General features: G+C 35.1%; 1 protein-coding gene and 1 non-coding gene across 6 annotated transcripts in view; one reads left to right on the top strand and one right to left on the bottom strand.

The window, feature by feature from the left end:
- dync2h1 (dynein cytoplasmic 2 heavy chain 1) overlaps positions 1-25,727 on the top strand; it is a 149,434-nt gene that overhangs the window by 29,868 nt on the left and 93,839 nt on the right. For 3 of the 5 annotated variants that reach the window (XM_088639212.1, XM_088639213.1, XM_088639210.1), the window contains exons 49-70: positions 66-196; positions 648-896; positions 1,174-1,282; positions 2,286-2,399; positions 3,667-3,809; positions 4,241-4,322; positions 4,522-4,676; positions 4,887-5,024; positions 9,577-9,690; positions 10,133-10,293; positions 10,614-10,737; positions 11,095-11,216; positions 11,425-11,511; positions 12,235-12,361; positions 14,439-14,580; positions 15,453-15,562; positions 16,204-16,224; positions 19,398-19,496; positions 20,257-20,380; positions 23,418-23,581; positions 23,975-24,094; positions 24,805-24,939. In XM_088639212.1, the coding sequence (XP_088495338.1) occupies positions 66-196; positions 648-896; positions 1,174-1,282; positions 2,286-2,399; positions 3,667-3,809; positions 4,241-4,322; positions 4,522-4,676; positions 4,887-5,024; positions 9,577-9,690; positions 10,133-10,293; positions 10,614-10,737; positions 11,095-11,216; positions 11,425-11,511; positions 12,235-12,361; positions 14,439-14,580; positions 15,453-15,562; positions 16,204-16,224; positions 19,398-19,496; positions 20,257-20,380; positions 23,418-23,581; positions 23,975-24,094; positions 24,805-24,939 (2,771 nt within the window). The remainder of the gene's footprint in view (positions 1-65; positions 197-647; positions 897-1,173; positions 1,283-2,285; positions 2,400-3,666; positions 3,810-4,240; positions 4,323-4,521; positions 4,677-4,886; positions 5,025-9,576; positions 9,691-10,132; positions 10,294-10,613; positions 10,738-11,094; positions 11,217-11,424; positions 11,512-12,234; positions 12,362-14,438; positions 14,581-15,452; positions 15,563-16,203; positions 16,225-19,397; positions 19,497-20,256; positions 20,381-23,417; positions 23,582-23,974; positions 24,095-24,804; positions 24,940-25,727) is intronic. The other 2 variants (XM_088639214.1, XM_088639211.1) reach the window with 1 other exon arrangement.
- Positions 6,566-6,671, bottom strand: LOC148658165 (U6 spliceosomal RNA). The gene has a single exon (XR_015940668.1). It is a non-coding gene; the product is annotated as a U6 spliceosomal RNA (small nuclear RNA).

Raw genomic sequence — 25,727 nt, 5'->3', positions numbered from 1 at the left:
TATGTCTGTATATAAAAATAAAGAGCATATAAATGTTACCTTCCTTCGTGTAACCAAATTTACAGATGCTTTCTATGTAACCTGGGGGGCTGCACATGAGGCTGGCTCAGTAATTGCTCCTGGACAGTCCCTCCCCCCCCATGGCAAGCCACTGGGCAGATTGAATTCCACTGACCTGAGAGAGGTCATCCACAAGGTAAGGCAGGACCGACTTTTGTCAGTATGTGCACTGTTCTGAGTTGTAATTGCTTGGTTAAGGTTTGCTTTGTAGAATCCTACCTTCATTATTAGAATTTATCGAGGCTTATTTAATCTTTATTTATTTGCCAACGCCTGCTTATTTCTATGCTTTCTCCTTGGAGCAAGGTAGAGTTTCTCCTTATCGTGGATATTTCATTGAGGTGTGTTTTATGTTATCGTGTTATAATGTTTTGCAGGTTTTTCGTAGAGACAATGATAAACAATGCAAACATTTAATTCCACTTGTGGGAAATGGAAAAGTATTCAAAAGAGAGAGTACCCTCTAGGTCAATTCATCTGTGCCTCTGACTTGAGAAACATTAAATTGCTCCTGACGGATGACTGCACTGTTCTAGTATATGCAAAATATGAAAAAAACATTGGTTTGTCTTTTTTTTCCCCCACAGGGTGTAGTGCTATATGGCAGAGACAACAGAGAGCTGGACATACTGTTGTTTCATGAGGTGCTGGAGTACATGTCTCGAGTGGACAGGGTACTGAGTTACCCAGGAGGCTCTCTCCTCTTGGCGGGGCGTGCTGGTGTGGGCCGGCGGACTGCCACCTGTGTGGTCAGCCATATGCATGGAGCTACACTCTTCACACCGAAGATATCCAGAGGCTACGGGCTCAAACAATTTAAAAATGACCTGAAAAATGTAGGTTCCTAGATGATAAGTATAATCTTCTATCTGGTGTATTAACTCTTTTTGACCAAATTCTTCTTCTTCAATGGAATATTATTTAAGGTGAATTCTCGACGACCACCAATTCTTTACTGTACATATTCTATAAATGTGTCTAATTTAAATTTTCAGATTATTCATTACTTTTGAAAATTGTGTAGAGAGCAGATATTTCAATGGAATATAATAAAAATTTGCTTAACTAATGTTTATTTTAAGAATTTTGTTTTATTTAATGTCCTACCTATAGGTGATGCAGATGGCTGGAATTGAAGGACAGCAGGTTTTACTGCTTCTTGAAGACTATCAGTTTGTACATCCTTCTTTTCTGGAAATGGTCAACAGCCTGCTGTCATCTGGTCAGTGCACTCAGCGTTTTTCAGTCAAAAAAAAGAATTGGTTTTGTTCTGAATCGAGCCATCTACAAGAGAGATGTCGAAAGCTAAAACAGCTGATAAGAATTGACAGAAGCAATACTGTCCTGGTCATTTCCATTCGTCAATCAGGGTTATTGAAAATCCCTTGACACTCCTTGTAGGAGTTGGGATATTAACCCCAGTGTCCTTACTAAATTTAGAGTTGGCAGAATCTGACTTCAGTAAATTGCCCCTGCGATTTAAATGGAGAATTATCTCTTTGCCATGCTTCACTTCTTCACCTCATCTCCTGTGCTGTGGTGCAGCTGGTACATATGGCATGTGTCACCTAGGTGGGTGCTTCACTGTTGGATGAAGTGGATGCACTTTATATGTAATTATCTGTAGAGTGCTTTGGGATAAAAAGCACTATAAATGGTCCTTAGTGCCACATTTGTTTCTGGTTCTTCTTCTATATAACAATGTGTAATTTTACCGCTTTGGATAAGAGAAATTAGAATAAGAATGAGAACAGGGTTGCCTGTTCCTATAATGTGCAAATGCAAACAGTTATATGAATTACTACAATCTTTTCTGTATTTCATAATAATTTTAAAATCAAAGCATTAAAGTAAAATTTCAAGAATGAAAAAATAACTACAAAACCTATTCTCATTTCCAGGTACTGACCTGACTTTATTTTCCAAAAGTGTGAATTTCTCAGCACTCTTCATAATCAGCCTAATTTACCAAAAGACCTTTCCCATCAGTAGATTTGTTAAAGAAGCCTAACTGATTTTTTTAGAATTAATCCAAGATTGAACAATTCTGCAAAACTGTACTGTTGCTAAAATGTGATTCCCTCTTGATTTGGATATGCTATTTTTTCTCTTCATCAGCAAAGAAAGATAAAAAACATGGTCATACATCTCTTGTAAAATTAATTTTACAGAAATCAGCTTTATTTCTATAGAATGTACTTGAAATTGATTGAATATCTTTTCAGGAGAAGTTCCAGGTTTGTACACAATAGAAGAACTGGAACCGTTGCTGTCAACTTTAAAAGACCAGGCCTCTCAAGATGGCTTCACTGGCCCCATTTTTAACTATTTTGCATACCGTAAGCATATATTATCACACTGTATTTGATGATTTACTGCCTTTAATAATTTCCTTGGTATACAATGCAGTACTTCGCCCATTTTGAATATTTTGATATTCAGACTTATTTAAGCAGAAGGATCACCATCTTCATGGAATAAAATCTGATTTTTATGATATTCAATTTCAGTTCATACATAATATGCATTCCTGGGTATTCTGAGTCAATAAAATATCTGTTTATATCCGTGCATGAAAAATGTGTTTTTTGTAGTGTCTGCGGTCTTATGGGAAATAGTTTTAGATAAAAGAAATAGGCTTGTTGCATGAACATAATGATGTTCACTTGTTTATTGTTTCATTACATCAAGGTAATTGATATCAATTTTGTTTACCTAATTGGCTTGCTTCCACACCTGTAGATAGGGACAATAAGCCATTCATATTTTTTTACTCTAGTGGATAGAGACTGCCAAGCACTGAATAAAAAGGATAAAACTTATACTCTTTTCCTAGCTCTGAGACATTGTAAGTTCTAGATGACATTGTGTCTCATTTGCATATTTCAGAGAATCCAAACTAACACCCATATTTGTAGGTAACATTTAAAACAATGTGCTCTATTCTTCTTTTTCGTATTGTGGCATTTTGATTTGAGCTCACAGAGGAGTGTGATGTCAGTGATAGAAAGGTCAGAAACGATTACCCTCAGTACATGTTGGGCATCTGCAATGCAGCACTTCAGTACTTTCTGGCAGACTGGGCATCTCTAACCTCTCAAATTCAGAGAACATCAGTATGTGCAGAAGGGACTTCCTTTGTCCTTTCTGATTTTGCCTATTAAAATGAATGAAACCAAATAAATAAACCGTAAACCTTGTCAATTGAATTACGTTCCCTTGCCTTTTTTCTTGGAAACATATTTTCCAAAACACTGAAGATTTTAGTATCTCTGTTAGCTCAGAAAAGTAATTTTTGCTCCATTGTTAAAAGATACATTTGTATAAATTTTATAACAATTTTGATCCATGCTAGAACAGTTAGATATATCCTGTACTACTAAAGGCTTTTATACTGAAATCAATATATGAATTTATGCAAAAGTGACAATTAGTAGTTTGTCACTTTTTACAGATGTTATATTGCCTTTGTTAAAACAAAGACATAAAAATAATTAATAACAAATGTATACCATGACATAAGGGTAAAATTGATTAATTGTATGTGTTTCTATCTATATGTGTAGAGCTACATTTATTAATAGAAGGTTGTCATTTTTGTTGTAGGAATTCAGCAGAATCTTCACATGGTGTTAATAATGGATTGTACCAATTCTAACTTCACCATTAACTGTGAGAGTAACCCTGCACTTTATCGAAAGTGTTCTGTGCAATGGATGGAAGGCTGGTCTGACAGCAGCATGAGAAAAGTATGTTAATATTTTATGAATCTCTTAAATTTTTCGAGAGAGGGACAGATAAGAAAGATACTAACTAGGCTTTGCATAATTTATCTGTATTTTCAGAATATCGTACTGTTAACACATTTTGAATTTGTTCCTGTCATTACAGTTGTCAGTATTTTTGCTGTAGTCAATTTAGGTTTGGTTCTACTGCAGTGAATGCTAAAAAATAAGCTAATGTTTCATGACTTTGTCTTGTCTAGCTGTAATAAAGCTTTCACAATAATACACTTTTAGTATATTTATTTTCACTCTAGTTTTTGCTTCTTATGGTGTTAAATGAGTGATTAGTGTGATTAGTTAGATATGTCTAATTTAATCTTGTTCTTAGAAATGCTGAGTGTATATTAGTTATACTACAATACAAAATGTAAAATACTTTCCCTTTCTTTATTTAGATTCCTGAAATGCTGCTTTCTAAACTAAGTGGAGATGATGAGAAAAATACTAGTAAACAAGGACATAAAAAGAAAGTGTCAGGTACCTATCTTTGTATTTCACCACACTTCTGATAGAATTTGCTCTGACAATGCGGCACATAGCAAAAGGGGTATCTTTGGAATTTTAATCTTTTAAAAGAATCTCCTTACACGTTATATCCTTAAACATTCACCTATTATTGCAGGCATGTCTTTAATTGTTGTTGTAATGCCATCTTATAATGCATTTTATCTTACAGAACATGCTGATATAACAAAATCTTTCCTTATGATCCATGAATCTTGCAAAGAGTACAGTGCTACCCCAAGTCAATACATGAGTTTCCTCCACATTTACAGTTCTATATACAGTAGCAAGAAAATGGAACTAATAAAAAGGCAGAGTCACTTACAGGTAGGAAACCAGTATTTCTTCATCATCAATGGATCTGTGAATTTTTAGTACTTAGAATTGGCAAGTTTTTATGTTTTGGTAGTCCAAATTAAATCAGTTTATCAGTTTTGTAACTTAATTTGTAACTTCTTCTAGATCTCTTTCTTAAAAGTATAAATTAGTACATTTTATAAACTGATGTATCACTCTCCATCACTTTTTTTAATACAGGCTGGTGTATCTAAATTAAATGAAGCCAAAGCTTTAGTGGATGAGCTTAAGAGTAAAGCTGCAGATCAGAGCACCTTGCTGAGAATGAAGCAAACGGAGGCAGATGCAGCACTGCAGGAGATTACAGTATCCATGCAGGTGAGGTGCCAATAGTATTCGGTATATTGAAGTCCCATGTGTCTAGCAAGCAATTACACTGTGCTACAGGTATCATGAAATCTCCTCATTTTGCTCTCATCTGGAACAATCATGACCTGACCAGCCTGTAAATTTTAGTTGTGAAAGTACCAGCCATTCCAGTAAATGCTGTTTTAAAAGATGTAGGCTTCAGCCCATATGCGTTACTGCCAAATTGAAAATCTGGTATTGGATGACAGTTTTCCATTAGGTATAAGGAATCAAATTCCTGGAAATAAAAAGGGGTTACTGGGTTTGCAATTTGCAAAAAGCAAATGCGTTAAGGTTTTGGTTTAAATTAGACCTTGCAGTTATTTCATAGCATTTATGGCAAACCCCCTCCTCAGTAGATCTATATGAAAAGGGATTTTTCTTATCTAAAAATATTCTAAAATTTAATCACATAAGGTTACAAAATTGGAAATGACTCTGTGTTAAAGTCTCTTCTAAGTTTCAAATTGCTTCTCTCCAACCTCCTAGAATTACAGCTCCAGAGCCTTCTAGATGTATTGATATTCCTGATGAAATAGGAATAAAAACTTGATTTCATCACAGAAAGATTTACAGATTGGTTCATGTGTCCTTCTGTAAAAAAGCCAGTACTTAACAGAAAAAAAGTTAGATTGGTTAGAATAAGTAGTTCAGGTGGGTAACTCTGTCAGCTACCCACCACAGCATCCACAGCCAAAACGTTGTTTCCTTTCTTCTTTTCGGCATGGAATAAACCTATTACTTATAATATACATCTGAGGGCCACATTTACAGTATGGTGTATAGTAATTAATTATTTTGTAGATCTTTTGTAGATCTTCCTGTATACTATAGATTGCACTAACAAGTTGTTTCCTGTAGTCTACCAAGAGACACTTCTTGGTAGAGGCATTTGACAGTTCTTCCAGGTGGATCTGTTGTAGATCTTTCAGACCCTTTGGTTTCCTCTTCTGAACTGTCTTCAATTTAAACCACAAATGCCTGATTGGATTGAGGTTTGTAGAGTGGGATGGCTGGGGGAAAACATTTAATTTGTGTGCATTTAATCATTTATTTGTCAGTTTGGATGTACTGTATGCTTTGGATTGTTTTCATATTGGGATATACGTTTCGGTTGCCAAACCTGAGCTGTTTGGCAGAGGGAAACAAGGTGTTTGGCCAAACTCTGCTGGTACATGTTGAAGATCATGATTCCCATTATGTTAATAAGGACTCTGGGATCTGTAGATGGAACACAAACTCAAAATATCATCAATCTCTGGCTGTATTTCACGATGGGCATAAAGATTTACGTGACATTGTCTAACCTTTTTTACATCAAACATAACTCTGAGTATGTCCAAAAAGCTCAGTTTGTCTTTTCATTGAATTGAGAGACATGGTAGATAGTTCACATTCAGATGAGTTTGGCAAATTCGAGTCTCTTTTGTGATTTGCTCTCACTGCAAGATTCTTTCTTGCAAACAGACCATGAATGTCACAATAAAGCTTGTGACGTTGAATGGTAGTTTTTGACACATGAACGCTTCACGAATTTGCGTGTCATCCTTGCACAGGGGCCATGCTAATCTTCTCTGTATCGTTCCAATTTTAGTATATGTGCTGCCGATACTGTACCCTGTACCCTGCAGATACTAGTTTGTTTTGGGTTCTCCAACTGTAGCCTTTGGATTTACGGTTATTCTCAGAACCACTTGTCTCAAAGCCCATGGTGGCACAATAAACTTGCCTCCTCCTTCTGGCAGGGTTGCCACTATGCCAGTAACTTTCACCTTTCTTAATGGATACTGCAGTGGGAAGTGGCAGATTCTTTTTATGTTTTTTTTATAGCCATCCCCCAATTGGTGGAGGTCAGTGACCATTTCCTTGCAGTCTTTGTTGAGCTCTCTGCCCTTAACCATGATGATACATGTTGCTACTATTGCCTTATAGAACTCATTCTGCTATGTAATGTTTATTGTACTTGTACATCTGGAAGGCATAGTATTTAAAGTTAAGCCTTTTGCATTTGGCCATTTACAACATTAAAATAAAAAATAAACTGGTAAAATCTGAGGCTTAAACAAATGTTGAATGCTGTTACTATTTCTCAATCTCCCCCTTGATTTTTACATCTAGCATTTTGATGAAAAAATACATAAAGTGCAGTGCAGTATATGCATTTCACTTACTGCTCTTGGAGTTTTCATTACATTCTGTTAAATGAATAAATAATTTTGATTAAAATCTATATTGATGTTTAATTATAGTTTACAAGCAGCTTTTGGAAAGCGCTGTAGAATATCTAGGTTTTCTAGATAGTTATACAAGAGATCGTCTTCTAGCATGACTTGAAAGCATTTGTCAATTATTTGTCAATAATATACTGTCAATTTTATACTGAATATTTTTGTTTTACTTTTTCCAATATTCATATTTATTACAAAGCACTCAGAAGCCAGAAGTTGCCTCTTAACAACATATTTCTTAAAATGCCTTGTATAAAGATTAGTTTAAACCCTCTGGAATTGTCATTTAATTTTTTTAATATCAGATTATAACTTTATAACTGTAAACAGTAAAAATACTGCCAGGGGAAATATTTTTTTTCAAACTATATAAACAAAAGGGAAATGTAATTTTTCAATTATACATTGTGTTCCATTCTAAATGTGCTTTAAAGTGTGTATTAAATCACTAATGTACCTTGCACAAATAACGGATAGCTTCTTGCCCTTATAGTGACCTTGTTTTTAATTATGCATTTGTGTTTTCAAATGTTGACTTATCACTGTCATTGTGGTTAAATATCAAACTGGTTACTCTTGCAACATTCATATTAATTGCTAATTAACCCTCCCTTCTTACCCTGGTCGTTAGTGTCTGGGTTTCCCTCTGAACACCATAGTGTGATTATCTATTTTGACACATCTCTGCATGCTTAATAAAAAGTCTTTGGTGTCTAATTTGCTTGCTTTACGTCTAATGATGGTTATGCAGGAAATTGCAAAGACAAGAAAATGCAACCATTTATTATCTTAAAGAGTTGGTTGGAGGCTTTTTGTAAAAAAATAAATAAAATAAGCTTCAGTCTTTGGGGACAGTGTTAATATAAAATAATGTAGCTTAGTTGCGATACCAAAACATAAGAGATTCATTTTGTGATAGAAATTGTATTTAAAACATTTTTACTAACCAAAACCTGTGATGCAATTCAAGGTTCCTTTGATTCTGTTCCTGATGCTGCATTGTGAACGTCATACAGGGTGGTTTTCTGTTTGTGTTATAAAAGACAAAAATGTACCAGATAAATAGTATCAGGTTTATTTTGTCTTGTATTTATCCTAAGGCAAGAAAGTATTTCATGTAATATCCTTTGGTAGGATTAAGCAATTCTATAATAATTATTAAAATTCCATCAATCCTGTAATGTTTTGGAAATTTGACTCCTTGTATTGATACAATTACTGTAACTTAACTTTCCTTATACTATTTTAGTTTAGATGTCACCAGGTGGTAAAACCAGGAGGATTTAAATGATCATGTAATAGTGATTCTTTGTCCAAATATCTGTATTGTAAAAAGACTTATACTTTACTTGGATTAAGTGTAGAAAAAATATATTTTCATTAATTATATAAACAAATGTATAGTGACTGTGAAAATAAAAGTCTTAATCTAAATCAGTCCTGACATTTTAGAGCATTAGAGCATTAAATTGAATGACAGTTCTGTCCCTTATGAAAAGAACAAGTTGTATTCCTCTAATTCATTTGGGGAGTTAAAATCTACACAGATACGACAGGTGTAAATAAGATTATAATTGTGGCTAATGTCTTCTAAAGTGATTTGCCTGTGACAGCTATCTGAGTAGAAGGTTCATGTTACAGAATTGCTCAGAAGGTTTGCTGAAATTTCCTGGTTCAGAACGGCAAATGTTTGTTTTTCCTCCTTTAGTGCAGTATGATTTCAAGGACATTTAAAAAAAAAGAAAAGTAGATGCTCATCTGCAAGTGGTTATTTATGCTCTGGCTAGTTGTGTCTTAAGGCTTGCATCACTGCCTAGTATAGGGTTCAAGTTAGGACAGGGCAGAATTCAGAAAGTTGTTAGCAAAGCACTTGTGGCACTTACTGGCACTGCAGATTATTATTACTATTGTCATTGTGTGCCAGTGTTCATAAACACTAAAATCATAAGTAATGGGATTTAACCCCACAATTTCCCTAAAGAAACACTTATTTTCCCAAACTTTCAAAAGAAAATTTTACTTGAGAAATCCAAAATTCAAATACTTTCATACTGAGAAAAATTATATAAAGGTTTTCCAGAAATTCGAATTTACTGCAAAAAGGTCCAAGACACCTTTCTTGTACAATGTTCTTTTCTTAACATAGAATTAAATTGTAAGTGATGGAAAGTACAAAAATTGAATAAGGTTCACTAAAATCACCTAATGTACTTTAATTATTGTGTAGTGACAGACATTTTGCAGCAATTTAAGCTTTTGAACAACACGATTATTAATGTGATTTTGTCTGTCAGAATGCAAGTGATCAAAAGACTGAAATGGAAAAGATACAATATAAGATTGCTGAAGAGGTGTCAAAAATCGAAGAAAGAAAGGCAAAAATTGAAGACGAGCTTAAGGAAGTACAGGTAAGAACCAAATGTTATATAACGTCTGCCATTGTGTTTTGTTATTTGATGGTTAAGAGATTTATTTTCACCGAATTGTATAGGAAATGTGTAAGCTATATAAAAATCATTACAGTCCTGATAGCAGCTTTAGTTGCATAATTATATAGTCCAATATATTTTGTGGCTTAATGGGATCATTTACAACATAGCAACAGTATGATGCATTTTAAATATTTTCTTTTTCTATTTCCTTATTGTTTTAAAATATTTTTCTGAATTCAATCAGTAATATAGAAAAAAAAAAGATTCTTCTCCAATTCTGACAGCTAAACTAGACTTCCTTTACATTATCATCTGAACAATGCCATAAAAGCCTACATCAGCCCAGCAGTTAATATCGTGCACCTCGGAGTAAAATCTTTCTTTCTGAGTAATGAAAGATCCTTGTTCTTTCTCATAGCCTCTTGTAGATGAAGCTAAACAAGCTGTTGGAAATATAAAACCTGAATCGCTCTCTGAGATCCGCTCGCTGCGCATGCCACCTGATGTCATCAGGGATATTCTGGAAGGTGTTCTGAGACTGATGGGGATTTTTGACACTTCATGGGTTAGCATGAAGAGGTAATTCTGAATAGCACAAATGTATAATGTCAGCACATTTTGCCGAAATCCAATTCTTTTGCAGTTTTAACTTCAGATTTAATGGGCTTTGCGCTTTGGTGCCTTTTCCATGGTCCTGCTTTGTGTCTGATATGTTGAAAACATCAATTGTATGATCAATAGCTTCAAGCAAAATAAAACTAGGGAGATGTTGTGAAAAGAACTATGAATGATTGTGCGTTTCAATGATTGCTATAGGATGTGTCCAATGGTGGTGAAGGGTGGTATTTTATTTCTGTTTGGTAACAATAATACATACATTTCGTATATTTTTCAAACAGTTTCTTGGCAAAAAGGGGGGTAAGAGAAGATATAGCAACATTTGATGCTCGAAACATAACGCATGAAATTCGTGAAAGTGTTGAAGAACTTCTTCGAAGAAATAAGGCTTCATTTGACCCTAAGGTATGTTTTCTTGGAGAGAGGCAATGCAGAAATACATTGTTTACACGATAGTGATGTCTGCAGCAATTAACAAATGTATTTGCATTATTATTACAAAGTCAATGTCAACCTCGTACGCATCAGCTGTGGAAAGTTAGCATGAGTTAGGTTCCAATAATCACACCTCTTTTGAGTCTGCTAGTCCCAACTCTTTCCTAGCTCATGTGTGGTATTCTGTCCTGCCAGTGTCCACCTTCCCTTTCTGATGTGGCTTCTGTAGTAATTGCTGGTGCAGCAGAGTTCTGATAAAGTCCTTGAGATCCTCAGTTGTGTTAAAACCTGCTGCAATGCATAAATGTATGTTGTTGCTCTTCACAGAATGCAAAAAGAGCAAGTGCTGCAGCAGCCCCACTAGCAGCCTGGGTGAAGGCAAATGTACAATATTCACATGTCCTGGAGAGAATCCAACCTTTGGAGAAGGAGCAGGCAGGATTAGTGGAGTAAGCACTGCAGTGGATTTCATTTAATTTATCAGTTGTATGCCCATGCCACATGAAAAGGTCTCTCTTTTTTTATGTTATCAGAAATTTGAGACCTGTGACATATGGCGATGCACTGGATGTGGGTAGTTTTCCAAATCTGTTTGTTATCCTTGCTGTTATGCTTTGAAAGCAACAATTATCTTTATTTTGTTTATTTTTTATGCAGAAACCTGCGTAAGACTGAAAGTAGAAAAAACAAATTGGAAGACCAGCTGAACTCTGTGGGTCAGAAAGTGAATGAACTAAAGGAAAAGTAATTGTTCTTTTGTCTCTTAATGTTTGTGGCGTATTAATATCATATAATATTCAAAATGACTGAATGTGTTGTTTATTATAACATTTATAGTTTGTTTTATAAATCTATATGAGGATTAATGTGTGATCAGGGCAGAAGGAAATACAAGCTTTGTCACTTTTCATTTTCATTTTCACTTGTACTTCTATATACATAGAATGCATTTATATGAAATTTTGCTTTGGCAGAAAATGTTCTGCCTTGGAAAAAAAATTGAAACATAAAGATTAAAAGTCGCATGTAAAGATATAACTGTTATCACTCACATTAAACTTAGACTTTCTCTGTAATGGAATAAATAGGCAATTACCTGAGTTATATTGCTATTAGACAGCTTATGACAACACCATTTGTATCATTCTGCTACAAGCAGCTGCAAAAACATGATTGTTCAGCTCACTGACATGGAGGCAAAAAGGGAGCTTCTGTCTTTAGCGCTAATTTTAACTTCAGGGGATGCAAACAAACATCACTGTCATGAAAAAGCGTCGGGGAGTGCCAGGGATACTGAAGCAGCAGGAAGAACAGTAAACACATGAGACAGCATTAAAGCTGAGCGTAAAACTAAGCATGACTGTAAGACAATGCAGCTTTGCCAATTATAAATCATCAGCACTGATATTTTATATGATGATTAGTCTCTGTTTAGGACCTAACTTAGGACTTTGATTTCTTTCAAAGGTTCCAATCTAGGACAACAGAAGCTGCAAAACTGGAAGCTGAAGTTAGCAAAGCTCAAGAAACTATTGAAGCTGCAGAAAAATTGATCCATCAACTTGATGGCGAACATAAGAGATGGAATGCACAGGTACTGTTGGTATAGTATGTTTTTCCCTGAGTTACAAAGAAACGTTCTTGTCTGTTGAAGGACCTTTTGTATTTTTTTTACTTGCTCGCCTGGCAGTGAGGGGAGAAAATCTATGGACTTCCTGTAATTCCTCAGTGTAATCTTGTTGGGAAATACGTCTTGGGAGCAACTGATGTGTGGAGCACATACAAAAATATGACCATGCTTTAGGGGAATATTTTAAATCTCAGGTTAGCTTGGCGTCTCATCCAAAGGACACCACCTTTTTATAGTATAGTATCCCGTCACTATACTGGAGCATTAGGACATACATAGACCGCTGGGTGAGCGCCCCCTGCTGGCCCCACTATCACCTCAACCACTCAACCCCACTAACACCTTCCAGCATCAACCTTAGTTTTTCCCAGGCGGTCTCCCATCCAGGCTCACACCTGCTTGGCTTCAGTGGGTTGCCAGTTGTGAGTTGTAGGGTGATATGGTTGCTGGCATAAGTAGTGGAATTCTTATGCCTGATCTGAATGTGTATGGGGCAAGTTACTAAGTTGTATCACCTTGTAGCTCCATCTAACCAAACTTAATAACTTTGGGCCTGTCTAGAACTGTGATGGAAGACCTGGTTGTTGCCATAACAGAGATTTGGACTGTTAGGACTGTTAAAATTTCTAAACCTAGCATGACAGGGAACAAAGTGCTATAGATAAGTACTATCCTTCAGAGGAGACTTTAAAAACAAGGTCTGACTACTTGATTATTAGATATCCTAATATTTGCAATAGGTATCTTGGCTAAATTCCACCCTGAGCTTGCACAATCTGGCATCCCTACATTTCCCCTTTAATCAATTGGTGAAATAACTTTTTTTCTAAATTTGACTTCTCTACTAAGTCTTCTGTGTACATAATACACACAATAATGTGGGATGAAACATCTTATACAAATGCAAGCAAGTATTGTATGAATATTTTTTATAAAGTAACTGAATGAGTTTCAGAACTGCCAATATTATCACCATTTTACTGGCTGCTAATGGCATATAAATTATTAATAATAAATAATGATTTAAAGGTTCTGTAATCTAGTTTTCTTTTGTTTTACAACAGCATCCAAAAGGATTTTTCAAGTAAACTAATAGTTTGTTTCTTTCATTTAAATATAAACTTTTACATGCCCAATTGACTGAGGTTCTCAATGTTTGGTGCGATGCATGTTTTTTTCTTAATTCTCCTCTGTAATGGAATTAAAGGATTAGCGTAGCTCATATTGCTAACAGATTGATCAGTGGTGTGAAGTGTTTTGTTCTACATGCCACAGATGTCATTGAGTTGGCATAGTTCCACTAGGAGGAATACATGCCAGTAGCTCAAGCTGCACGATTTTCAGCTCACCACCTGAGGTCTTGCAAATGTTAAATGGGCATGAAATGCTAATTAATTTAATATGCTGTTAAAGCTTATTTGTCAGATGTATTGGGTTTAATACACCAGATATTTAGCTTTCATTTTGGTTGAAAATGTTTCGTTTCTTACCAAGAAGTATTTAAAGTGCTGGAAGATTGGTTTAAAACTAGGAGCTAAATGCAACTGGCACAAACATGGAGCTGGATACATTAAACTTGCTCATACCTTATATTTTTGCAGAATAAATGACAGTGCTTTATAGTTAAAGTAAAATGGTTTGCATGATCATTTTGAAATGACTTGTGTCAGTTGTACATGTTTTTTTAAGAATAAGATATAAAAATACATTTTTTCTGACTGTGGATGCAACAGTACCAGATCCTTGGTAGTATTTTTAATAACATGAATACCTACAACAGGGCTTGTTGATTACCAGTAAAAGACAGTTTCACAGAAGAAGCAAACACTCGTGAGGCAGAAACAATATGAGTACTAGGGAAGGAAACTGAATGAGGTCAATCAGAACAAAATTACAATAGTATAATTTAATAACTGGCATATTCCACAGCTTTTGCTAGTCGCGTTTTATGTAAGATGGAATTTGAAACATATGAATATAATTCTTTATAAATGAATGTAAGGAATGTGTCTCTGTAGCACTGTGTGTTTGTGTTGTCTAGGTGGCACAGATAACTGAGGAGCTGGACACATTGCCTAAGAGAGCCCAGCTGGCTGCTGCCTTTATTACTTATCTGTCTGCTGCTCCGGAGGACCAGAGGAAAGCTAGCTTACAGGAGTGGATGAATTCATCTGGCCTTCAAAGTAAAGTAGAATCTATCAATATCTTATGCAGGATGAAACTGGATAGTCTTAATTAGGTCAAAAATATATTGCTTTTAAAATGTTTTAATAATAATAATAATAATAATAATAATAATAATTCCTTACACATACAGTATATAGCATTTTCTGGACACTCAAAGTGCTTTACAGATAAGGAGGTCTCTCCTTCACCACTAGCAATGTGCAGCATTCACCTGGATGTTGTGATGGCAGCCATAGTGCATCAGTACCCTCACCACACATCAGCTCAATGGGGAGGCGATCAGAGTGATGAAGCCAGTTCATAGATGGGGATTATTAGGAGGCCCATGGCCAGAATGCCAGGGTAACACCTCTACTTCTTTTGTGAAATGCCCTGGGATTTTTAATGACCACATAGAGTCAGGACCTTGTCCTGGATGAGACATAAAACCATCAAGGACAGTGCCTTTTTACAATACAGTGTCCCTGTCACTATATTGGGAAATTAGGATCCACACAGACCACAGGTTGAGCACCCCCAACCGGCCCCACTAACACCTTTTCCAGCAGCAACCTTAGCTTTCCCAGGAGGTCTCCCATCCTGGTGCTGACCAGGATCATACCTGCTTAGCTTCAGTGGGTTACCAGAAGTGAGTTGTAGGGTGGTATGGCTGGTGGTTTTATCTGATTAACTTGAAATGCTGAACATTAATTTTGGTACTAGTTAGCCACTTGAGGTTAAAATTTTAATTAATTGTAATAATTGTAAAAATAATAAAGACAAAATAATTAGTATATGTAAAAGCATGTTTTGTTTAAAAAATGGTACAGGTTTTATTTTATATTTTGTATGTTATTCACATTATAATGAATATTCCTACTTATTATAGAGTTTGATATGCGACATTTTCTGTGCTCTGAGAGTGAGCAACTTATCTGGAAGAGTCAAGGGCTACCTTCTGATGACCTTTCCATGGAGAATGCTCTTGTCATTTTACAGGTATGACGGTACACATGCACTATGTAAAAACTACCAAGAAACAGCAGTCATAAACCATTATTCTTGACATGAATAACAGTGATGAGGATCAGTTCGATTTTATTTATATTTTAACATGCATATGTAAAAAAATATTTGGTTTTTAAGTATCAACTACAAATGATTGGATGGTTTCATGACTTTTTTTTCTGAGATACAGTTTGATGTAAATGATTATTAAACTTGGAGAAAATATTTTGGTATTTGAATGCTTCAATACAGTAAATGAAATATTTATGTAAAAAACAATAGATAATTAGACTTAGGGTGACTGTAGAATACATTTCTGCATTGTGTAGCAAAATTGGTCTTTTGAACAGAAAATCCCAGATCCTGCCTCTAGCATGATGTGTGCTCCTAAAAGTTCAATAATGTAAGAAACGTCACATCAGTAACATCCAAACAGATGCACAGATCCAATGGACTGTGATGAATATGAATGATAATATTAAAAATAGAACAGGAAATTAACCTAAAATCAATGTATAAACCGTTGACTCACTTCATCTGCAACCACAAAAGACACTTTTTTCTTTTTCATATCATTGTTCCTTTAATCATTATTCATTTTTGTTTCCCTAAACTGTTATTTGCTGCACTAGATCAATGCCTTGAAGTCCCGGGTAAGAGTTCCCTTCATTTCAAACCTCGTCTCCTCTTCAACTTCAGCTGTAGCTAGACTGTGTGGTTTTGTGTATTTTACACCCTATCCAAAAGAATACCAAAACAACACAATATCCCATGACTTTATTATCCTCATTTAGATCCCCTTCATGTGTGTTATGAAAATTGACATTGTCAATGATTGATAATAGCCATAGAAAAACCAATGACTGTGCCAAGCAAAATTGATAAGACCTCATTCCTGTGGAGTGTAGAGCTGTATCACATTAAGACTACTAATTATTGCTGACATTTAAAACTTTGGAAACATCTTTTTATTTTATAATTATGTGTTGTCTTTCATTTAACATGAATAATATGTGAAAAACCTACCATATAGTCATTCTGTAGTTGTTGATGGGTTCAAGTATGTAGGTGGTTATTACAATAAAAATGTCCCAGTTTGAAAATATACATAATAGAAGACTGATTCATTTCTCAGAGGATTTATTTTTATAGATTCCCTTGTTTCATGCTGTCTGTTCACTTTGAAGAACCAACCTTTTCTTTCTTTTTACTGGTGATGGTTAAAGTAATTCTTTGTGAGTGACTGGAATTGTTACAGTCTTGGTCCCTGGCTAATGATGAGCTTTTTAAATATTCAGTAGTTTTAAACAGTACATAATATGAAGAGTAAAATATTCTTATCAATGTAAATTATCATCAAAGCATGAGATTATCACCTTTTATTCCCAAAATGTATTTACTCATGCTTTCATAGTGCTTCATGTTATATATACCCAAATCAATTTAATGAAAATATCTTTGTTTTGTACAGATGTAGCCATTCAAAATGCACAGTAAAACCCCATACTGTGGGTTTGGAGCCAAAGACGGCCGCAGTATGTGATTTGCTGGCCAATTGTTTCATTTAATCTCTCTACTGTACATGTTTACATCCTCTTAATATGGAATATTAATATGGAATTTTACAACTAAAGGGAAATTTTGGTAGCTGAGCATAAAAATAACAGGAGCATAATATCTCTGAGTGTCATATCACCATAAACTATTAATTTAGGAATATAAATATATTATACAAACATACTTTTTAGAATCTGCTTAATAAGGAATATAATATGGAAATATCGTAACTAAAGAAATGAATAACGATATTAATTTAAGGATCTAAATATAATCTATTTTATATTATATTTATATTTATAGCTGGTAGTATTACTGTACTCCACTTTCTTTGTAAATGTGTTTCCGAGTGGCCTGTTGGTGCAGCGGGTTTGTCAATAGGGCTCTATCTAGAAGATCTGAGTTTAATAGGGCACATTTTTCTTCTAACAAAGACTGCTAAAGATATGCTACATTTGTTATGCATCAGTTGAAGCGTTCTGAAGTCTTAACAGTGCCGCTTGTGAGAGCAAGGTGACTTTCTGCTCTGTTACATGAGAGTTTTTAAATTCTTTAAACATTAGCTGTTTGTCAAATTCACCTGCTTTGCACAGGAAACGCCATTTGAAAAGGTACTTTTTTCTCTCGTGCAAACTCATCGATTTTATTTTTTATAATTCCGAAACTTAGACAATATGCCTCAGGGACCCATTCATAGTATAATCAAAACAACCCTTCCCGCCGGGTCTTGTCTTCTGCTGTTCCACACATGTGAATCCCATGAAGTCAGATCTACAGATATACCGAAACAGTAGCTCACATGGCAATGAATGGCAGTGTGTTCGTATACTGTATATACAGTATGATACCGTGTGGTTTCAAAGCCACTACAGTGCAGTATGTGTGAAATATTTTTCTGAATAAATATTTAAAGTTAAATTACTCGTTGCTGAAATTTGTATTAAGACAAAATATAGGTTTTCTTAATGTGGATGTAAACCAGAAAGAGGCACATCATGTTCGCAACAAGCTATGATAACTATTTTTACACATCCGGCTATGTAAAAAATATAGCCAAAACGATCGCTCTAAACCATCACTTATAATAATTCATCCAGATACACACACACACTCATGTCAGAGCCAATTTTGTCAGAAACAACCTCCCAGTAAGTCTTTGGACTGCGCAGTTCTGTACAGTACAATCTAGTTTAAAGTTTTAAAGTTAAATTGTTGGCTGATTACTGGGTGTTGAAATTTGGATTAAGACAAAATATAGATTTTCTCAATTCGGATGAAAACCTGAAAGAGCACATCGCGTTCACATCAAGCTATACAACAAGCTATAATAGTGGACTATTTTTATATATTCAGCTATTTAAGAAAAAAACAAAAGTAATGCTCTGATCACGTTTTGAACCGCCTGGGTGCAGTGTGCCACATTACAGTCCATGAGCTTTCCATTGTCTATTACCACTATACACACACTTAATACACAGTTTAAAATGAATAAAAGTCTAAACAGTATACAACTTAAATTCTGTAATTGGAAAAAAATTCTCCCACAACATTGACCGGAATTCAAAACCAGACGTTTTCTGGCAACATCCCAAATGCTCCACACGCCATGTTAAGCTTTTACGGCTCCACCTGGCAGTTTTACAAAGCAGTGCATAAAACTGAGTATTTCCAAAAAGCTGAGGTACCCCACAGGCACTGAACTGCAAACTACTGTAGTATCCCTTGCGCATTCTGAATGGCTGGATCTGTAATGTACTTCTCTGATGGGAACTATTTTATCTGATTAAAGGTTTGTGTCTAGATGAATACAGAAAAAGTATTGAAATAAGGAAAATATTAGACTTTAAAGAACTTATTTGATTAACTGTTTACACAGTTGTAGTCCAGGTGCTAAGATATTACTCTATAGTGCCACTATAATAAGAAACATTATTACATCCTTAAAGTGGCATGTTACCTGCTCTTTTTAACATCAATTAAAAGTAATGCCCTCTGATGTGCAATATATTATTTACATCTGATGCTCAAGGCACAAACCTAAAGCTTTTCAAATAGCTTTTTTGAAGAGTTTATTCATATTCTTGTGATTTGTTTCCCTTCATTTTAAATTATCTTAGTGTCCCTCTTTTTAATTTTTTTTTGATTCTGTCAGACAAAATGACAGCCTTCCAAATCATCATGACAACTGCAAGCTTGAGAGGCTAAACCTTGGTAACCCTTTCATAATTGTTTTTGTTAGATGTGAAGGACAGAATACTTTCTCTTCCAGAGTTGTGCGTGTCCATTCTTGATAGATCCCTCTTCACGTGCCACTGAGTGGCTGAGGACACATCTCAAGGAGTCTCGCCTGGAGGTTATAAACCAGCAGGTATTGATGGCTGTACGAGCTGGAGTCAGTTAAAGACAGTGTGCCTTAGTAAAACAAAAGGCAAATGAATTAGTAATTTGCTTTGTGTCATTTACTTCAGAACTAAGCATATCACTACAATTAGTCAGTGGAACAAAAAACTATTAGTCTCTGGTCTCATAACTGATGGTTTGTGAGTACAAGTCCCTGCTGCAGACCTGCTAGAGCAAGATACTTAATCCCAATTGCTCCTGTCCAGACAGCTGTGTATAGGGGGACTAGCATTGCTGGGGGTAATCCCTGTAATGGACTAGTGTCCTGTCCAGATAGTCACATGCTCTTTTGTGTGCTCTGCGCCATGGAAGTCATAATAAATTGGCCCGATGAGCAAATGTGGCTTGGAAATGCAATGGAACTTACCTATAACAAACGATAGCATTTTTCTTTTTCAGAACTAACATTGACTAAAATCTAAATAGCTACATAGAAAAAAATCTAAAATCAGAGAACTATAGCCACTGTGTCTGCACATATAAAGTTATTTCTGAAGTAATATTCTTTACAGTGTTTCCAATCTCCTTTGAATTTTGAATTAGTAGGGCTTTGTGTCAGTTTTGTAAATGTTATTATAGCCACGTAGCTCTTATGCTGTACAATTACTATTTACCTGTATCATTATAGTTTTTATTTCATAATTATAAAAATCATATTCATTTAAAGTCTTTTTGATGGAACCATATTGACTACGTGATATATATACAGCATATATTTTTCATTGTAGGACTCAAATTTTATCACGGCACTTGAGCTAGCTGTCCGTTTTGGAAAGACGCTTATTATCCAGGAGATGGATGGAGTGGAGCCAGTCCTTTACCCTCTCTTAAGAAGGGATCTTATTGCTCAAGGTAGGACTCTCACCGTTTTTGTGCAGGTGACAGCATTATGGATGATCTCATTAAATGACATGGAAATTGGTGCCTTAAATCGACTTGGCACCAAGGAACAAAATGAATATGACAATGAAAAGAATGCAGAGCTAATAGCATACCTTAAAAAATGAATTCCCAAAAGCAATTTTCCTTTCTGTTGGGCTACCATTTATACAATGTGTACTTCAGGGAATTAAACACATTGCAGTCACCACACATGCTTTTCATTTTTAATAGTTACCAGTCTGGTTTTACCTTTTCTTTCATGAATGTTTTAGGATTTGTAGAAATGAACACAGTAAAACTTCAGTCCTTACATGCAGAGGCACTTGAAGCATCTTCTTTAAAATATGTTGTCTCTAGCTACGAAAATATAATAAAGATCAATCAGAACAAAGTGTTGGTTCCTTTGGGACAATCACACAAGTTTAGAAATTATACTTTAACGCATTTATGCTGTCAAATTAATGTTAATCTTTTGTTTAAAATGTCTAAAGATACGAAGGTGCTCAGCTGCTATTTTGTTTCAGTTAATTAAAGTCAAGGTTATAACTGAAAGTGGGTTTTTTTCTTCTCTCCCTGAAATTGGTGTTCTCACCGTGTCCAGCTCAGAGCTGAAGCTCATATGAGCATAGCACTGAGGGAGAGAGTTCTGTATGTAAATGCCATGATATGATGTTTTTTAGGCATACAGTATTTTGGAGTATGTGTGTAATAAGTTAATTGAAGGTGTCTGTTTGGACTAATCTAGGTGAAAGCTTTCACGATTAATATTGCGACCATATTTTCAAAAGCCGTTAAAGTGGCACCTTGTCTGATTAGTTTGGCTGTTTATTTTATTTTTGAGTCATCATATAAAACAGTATTAAATTCACATATAATTTTTGCTTGTAAGATGTGCTTCAATTCTATTTTTTGGGGGAGCTTTGGTTAAGTTTGAAAAGCTTTAACAATTATTAGGGTCATTTCTCATAAAAATGGGACCAGTCGAGAGTTAAAAATACAGTGCATGTTTAGGGAGAGGAATGTGCTTCAAAAAAATTAAGGTGACAATCTCTTCACTAGTGAATTTATAGAAACACTAGCGATTCCTGAAAAAGAACACCAAAAGACCTCTGACAGACTATCACCTTAAGTATGCTGAGAAAAAATTAACAGAGCTTATAAGTTGAGACAGAATGGGTTTGTACAACAGAGGCTTTATGTAAGAATGGAAAATAAGATGAAGCATAAAAATATTTCTGAATCTTAAGGAAAAACCTAAGAAGTGTCTTGTATTCTGCAAACTGTTGTAGTAAAAAATAAATTTTGAATATCACTGGATTCTTTCAATTTGTACCATTTTTAAGTCACTTTCATTCTTATCTGTAATTTTGCTATAAACATTTAATGATGACAAATCTTTACATTTAACCTATTTCTATATCTATTCTATACCTATAATATATTTGCCAAAGTTTTGTTGGCATGCACTAATTATTCAATTTATTTCATGGTATCGGGCAGTGGTTGTATAGATACTACACAACATTTTTTTTTAATTTAAAAAAGCTTTTTCATGTAGAAAAATATCAATCTACCTTCAACACCTTTTTTTTCTTTTAAATTAATCGCACCTAGCCTCTTAGCAAAAACTAATGGTTAAGAATTTTAGTCTAGTAAAAAAAAATGGCTCCTATTCTAACTTAACATAAAAGTTCAACTATATCACCATAATAGTGCCATAGCTCTATACCTGCCCAACACCATGCTTGTAACTCCAAAGCCATTTTGAAAATGTATTAAAAACAAAACTTTGGAAATTTGCAACTAAAATGCTGTTGTTGTTGTTTTCCAAGTCTGATTAGTTTTGTACAAGCTTTAAAATATATCCCTTTGGAAAAGGGATGATTTAGTATAATCTCTGGCTCATCATCGGGCATAACAAAGGGCTACTTGCATTACATAAATAAAACACTAAGCTTTATTTAGTTATTATTAAGAACTTTCAGTAAATCAGTAAATATAAAATGAAGAAATAATAAATGAGTAGCACAGCATTTATAGAGAAATAGGGCAATTATAGTTAACACAATATTATCTTGTATGGAATAATGCAGTTTGTTTTCTGTGATGCTGAAGGTATTTATGATCCCAAATATGGTACTTTATGATTAGATTGCATTTTTTGTGATTATGTAGGCCACAGCATTGAACATACTTGACACCTTTCTGATTAAGCTCTAATAGCTTCAGAAATAGGTCAATATTTTTTCACATACCTTAAAATTTGTCCTTTGCAATGGTTCCCTCATTAAGTGTATTATTATTTATTTAATTTGAAATGCTCAACCCTACTTTTAACCTTAGAACTGTATTGCTAAAGTAAATTGGATCATTAATACTATGCATGCAGCTAACATCTGCGTCATGTGATTTGCTGGAGCAGACAGTGATGAAGCATAAATCTTAGGGAAGACACAGACAGCCTGAAGAAAAATACAGCAGCCTGCATATGATTACAGTTTGCCAAGAATAAACAGTGTCCAGCCTCTGAAGCGCGTCAAGCCTTCTGCAGGTGCATGGCTTGTCTTGCAGCACTGTTTGCAGAGGCAGCTGGGCTTTGTGAATGGAGACTTCCCATTCCAATTTGTCTTCCATTTGAAATCCTGGACAGCTCTGCCTACTGATCTGGATGCCTCATAAAACATCACTGATGTTAAGCCACTATTAATCATTAGCCAAGTTTCTCCACACTTGTGAAACTTATTATATTTAATTAAAAGCAAAATGGAATACAGTAAAGAGAAATATTTTATGTTGACTCTTTCTAATGCTAGAAACCTATTCAGTGATGAAGGTCTGTAAGTAATGATTAGTACATCAGAGGCAATGTAGTGTTGATGATTTAAAATATGAAAGTTGTTTCTATTTGCTGGTAGTAAAATAAAAAAATAAAACATGTTGTTTTTACAATCTGTTGTCTATATCTGGTATCACAACCCACCTTAAATTTCTTCCCTGTTATTTACAGGTCCTCGATATGTTGTTCAAATTGGAGACAAAATTATTGACTACAATGAAGAATTTCGCATGTTTCTTGCCACACGGAACCCAAATCCCTTTATTCCACCTGATGCTGCTTCTATTGTGACTGAAGTGAACTTCACTACCACCAGAGCTGGCCTTCGGGGACAGGTACAGTAAAGTGCAGAAATTTACTTTCACATAATATGTGTGTTTAGACATATATGTCGTGATGTTCAAAGAATAAATAATTAATAAATGTCATTTATTTAATGTCAGTTGAACCTGTTGCCCGCTATAATGGAAGCATGGATGTTTTCCTTGCCAAGGTTCTTATGCAGTCTGTAGAAATGTTCTTATTTCACAATATGTGAAGTTATATCTGAAGTTATGAAAATATTGGTATTTCTAATGTTATTTTAATTTTCTTATATCATCTGAGAGAGACCATATATGTTCTATTTTTGAAAGTCAGAATTAAGAAATTCAGAATACACCGTTGGTGAATATGTCCACTTCTGGGTGTTTTAAAGCAGCTCTCTTTATCTGTTTGTGCCGCTGTAGCTTTTGGCTTTAACAATCCAGCATGAGAAACCAGACTTGGAAACACAGAAGACTAAGCTCCTGCAACAGGAGGAAGATAAGAAGATCCAGTTGGCTAAACTGGAAGAATCTCTTTTAGAGGTGCCGTAAAATTCTTAAATTCTTCTTCTTATTATTATGATGATGATGTAAGTAGTACTTCATGGCTGTTTAGATCTGATACTTTAATCCTAAACTGGAGCAATTTTGTTTACATGTAGGTACACCAGCAGTACTTAACTAAACTAAATCCTACAATCTTCCAGTTATGAATTTAGAATCCTAACTGATTGTACACTGCTGTCTTAAACTACAGGTAGGATAGGAATTAAGAGCAAACTAAACTTTACTAGAATTTTCTATGATTAATCTTCAGTTTCTCAATTTAAGAAATTCCAGATTTAAGGAAAACCCTTCCCTTTACTGTTAATACTATAAACACAAATATACACTTTCATTACAATATAGTGTATCAGATTTAATTAGCCTTTTTATATAACTTTTAAATATTTGTATTTTTTGTTACAGTTGCAATTGGGAAGAAGTGTCTTTTGTTCGGCTACAGCAAATGACAATTGGTTTCTTTGATGAACTTTCTGTTCTCCCTCACTCTTTTGGAATGACTTTTTAAAGAAATTGGACTGTTTGAGAAATTTAACAGAAACAAAACTAAATACTGAATTTGTTCCTGGAGAAATATAGAAAAACTGACATTTTCCTGAAGTTTTGCACAGAAATCACTGTTGCCACGTATTTTGTTTAAATTACTCAGTTTTGTTCTAAAGGGTAAAAGTCTTTACTTCTTTCTTCAGACTCTTGCCACTGCCCAGGGGAACATCTTGGAAAACAAGATCCTTATTGAGTCCCTGAACAAGACCAAGGCAAGCAGTGCACTTATCCAGGAGTCTCTCACAGAGTCGCACAGGTTGCAGGTCTCTTTGGACCAGGTAAGTCATAGTACAGTACGTTAGTAAGAGTACCTCATACAAGGTCATACCTGGGCTTATACCAGCTAAGATTGTAGTCAGTGAGAGTACCTCATACCAGGTCATACCTGGGGTCAAAATTTGGTTTACTGTGCTCTTAAGTGTGTCAGATGGTAAAAAGTCCTGCCTTAGCTCTGTAATTGTGAGTTTGAGCTTGGGTCAGCTCACTAGTCAGTAATATACCTCCACATTGGAGCTCATATGTGGCTGAATGTTGTCAAGGGTAAGGTGGGATTAGTTGGCCAGGGCTCTCTCCGTTGAAAGAGACACGAACCCCTCAACCTCCGAGGTATTCGCCTCTCTTCCGGTCTGCTCTGAACCGCTGGTCTGGGGCTCTGTTGCTGGTGACGTGTTAAAACAAGTGGTTTAAAGTTGCCTGCCTATACTACCCCATTCTCACCTGTGTACGGCTGTGGGCTTCATAGTAATAATCTGAGACATGATTCCGGATCGGGTGGTAAAACTAAAAAAGCCATTGATTCTAGATTTAAAAAGAAATTCATTTTGTGTTTATATTAAAACACAAATGGACCCATTTAAAATATGCAAGGTGTCAGGATTTCAGGATTGATTCCACCGCAGTCGAATAGCATCTGCCCAGCTTTTCAAACTATTGCACCACCATTTGTATTGGGGACGCGTCAGATATTAAACTGAGAAAACCTTTTTTATTAAAATTAATTTATCTACCTGGCTTCGTGGTCACTATATTGACAAGGAGTTACATTTTCAATTACACCTCAATGCAG

Source organism: Lepisosteus platostomus, chromosome 7 (assembly GCF_059453375.1).
Source record: "Lepisosteus platostomus isolate fLepPlt1 chromosome 7, fLepPlt1.hap1, whole genome shotgun sequence".
NCBI classification, from domain to species: domain Eukaryota; kingdom Metazoa; phylum Chordata; class Actinopteri; order Semionotiformes; family Lepisosteidae; genus Lepisosteus; species Lepisosteus platostomus.
This window is presented reverse-complemented; position numbering and strand designations above follow the sequence as displayed.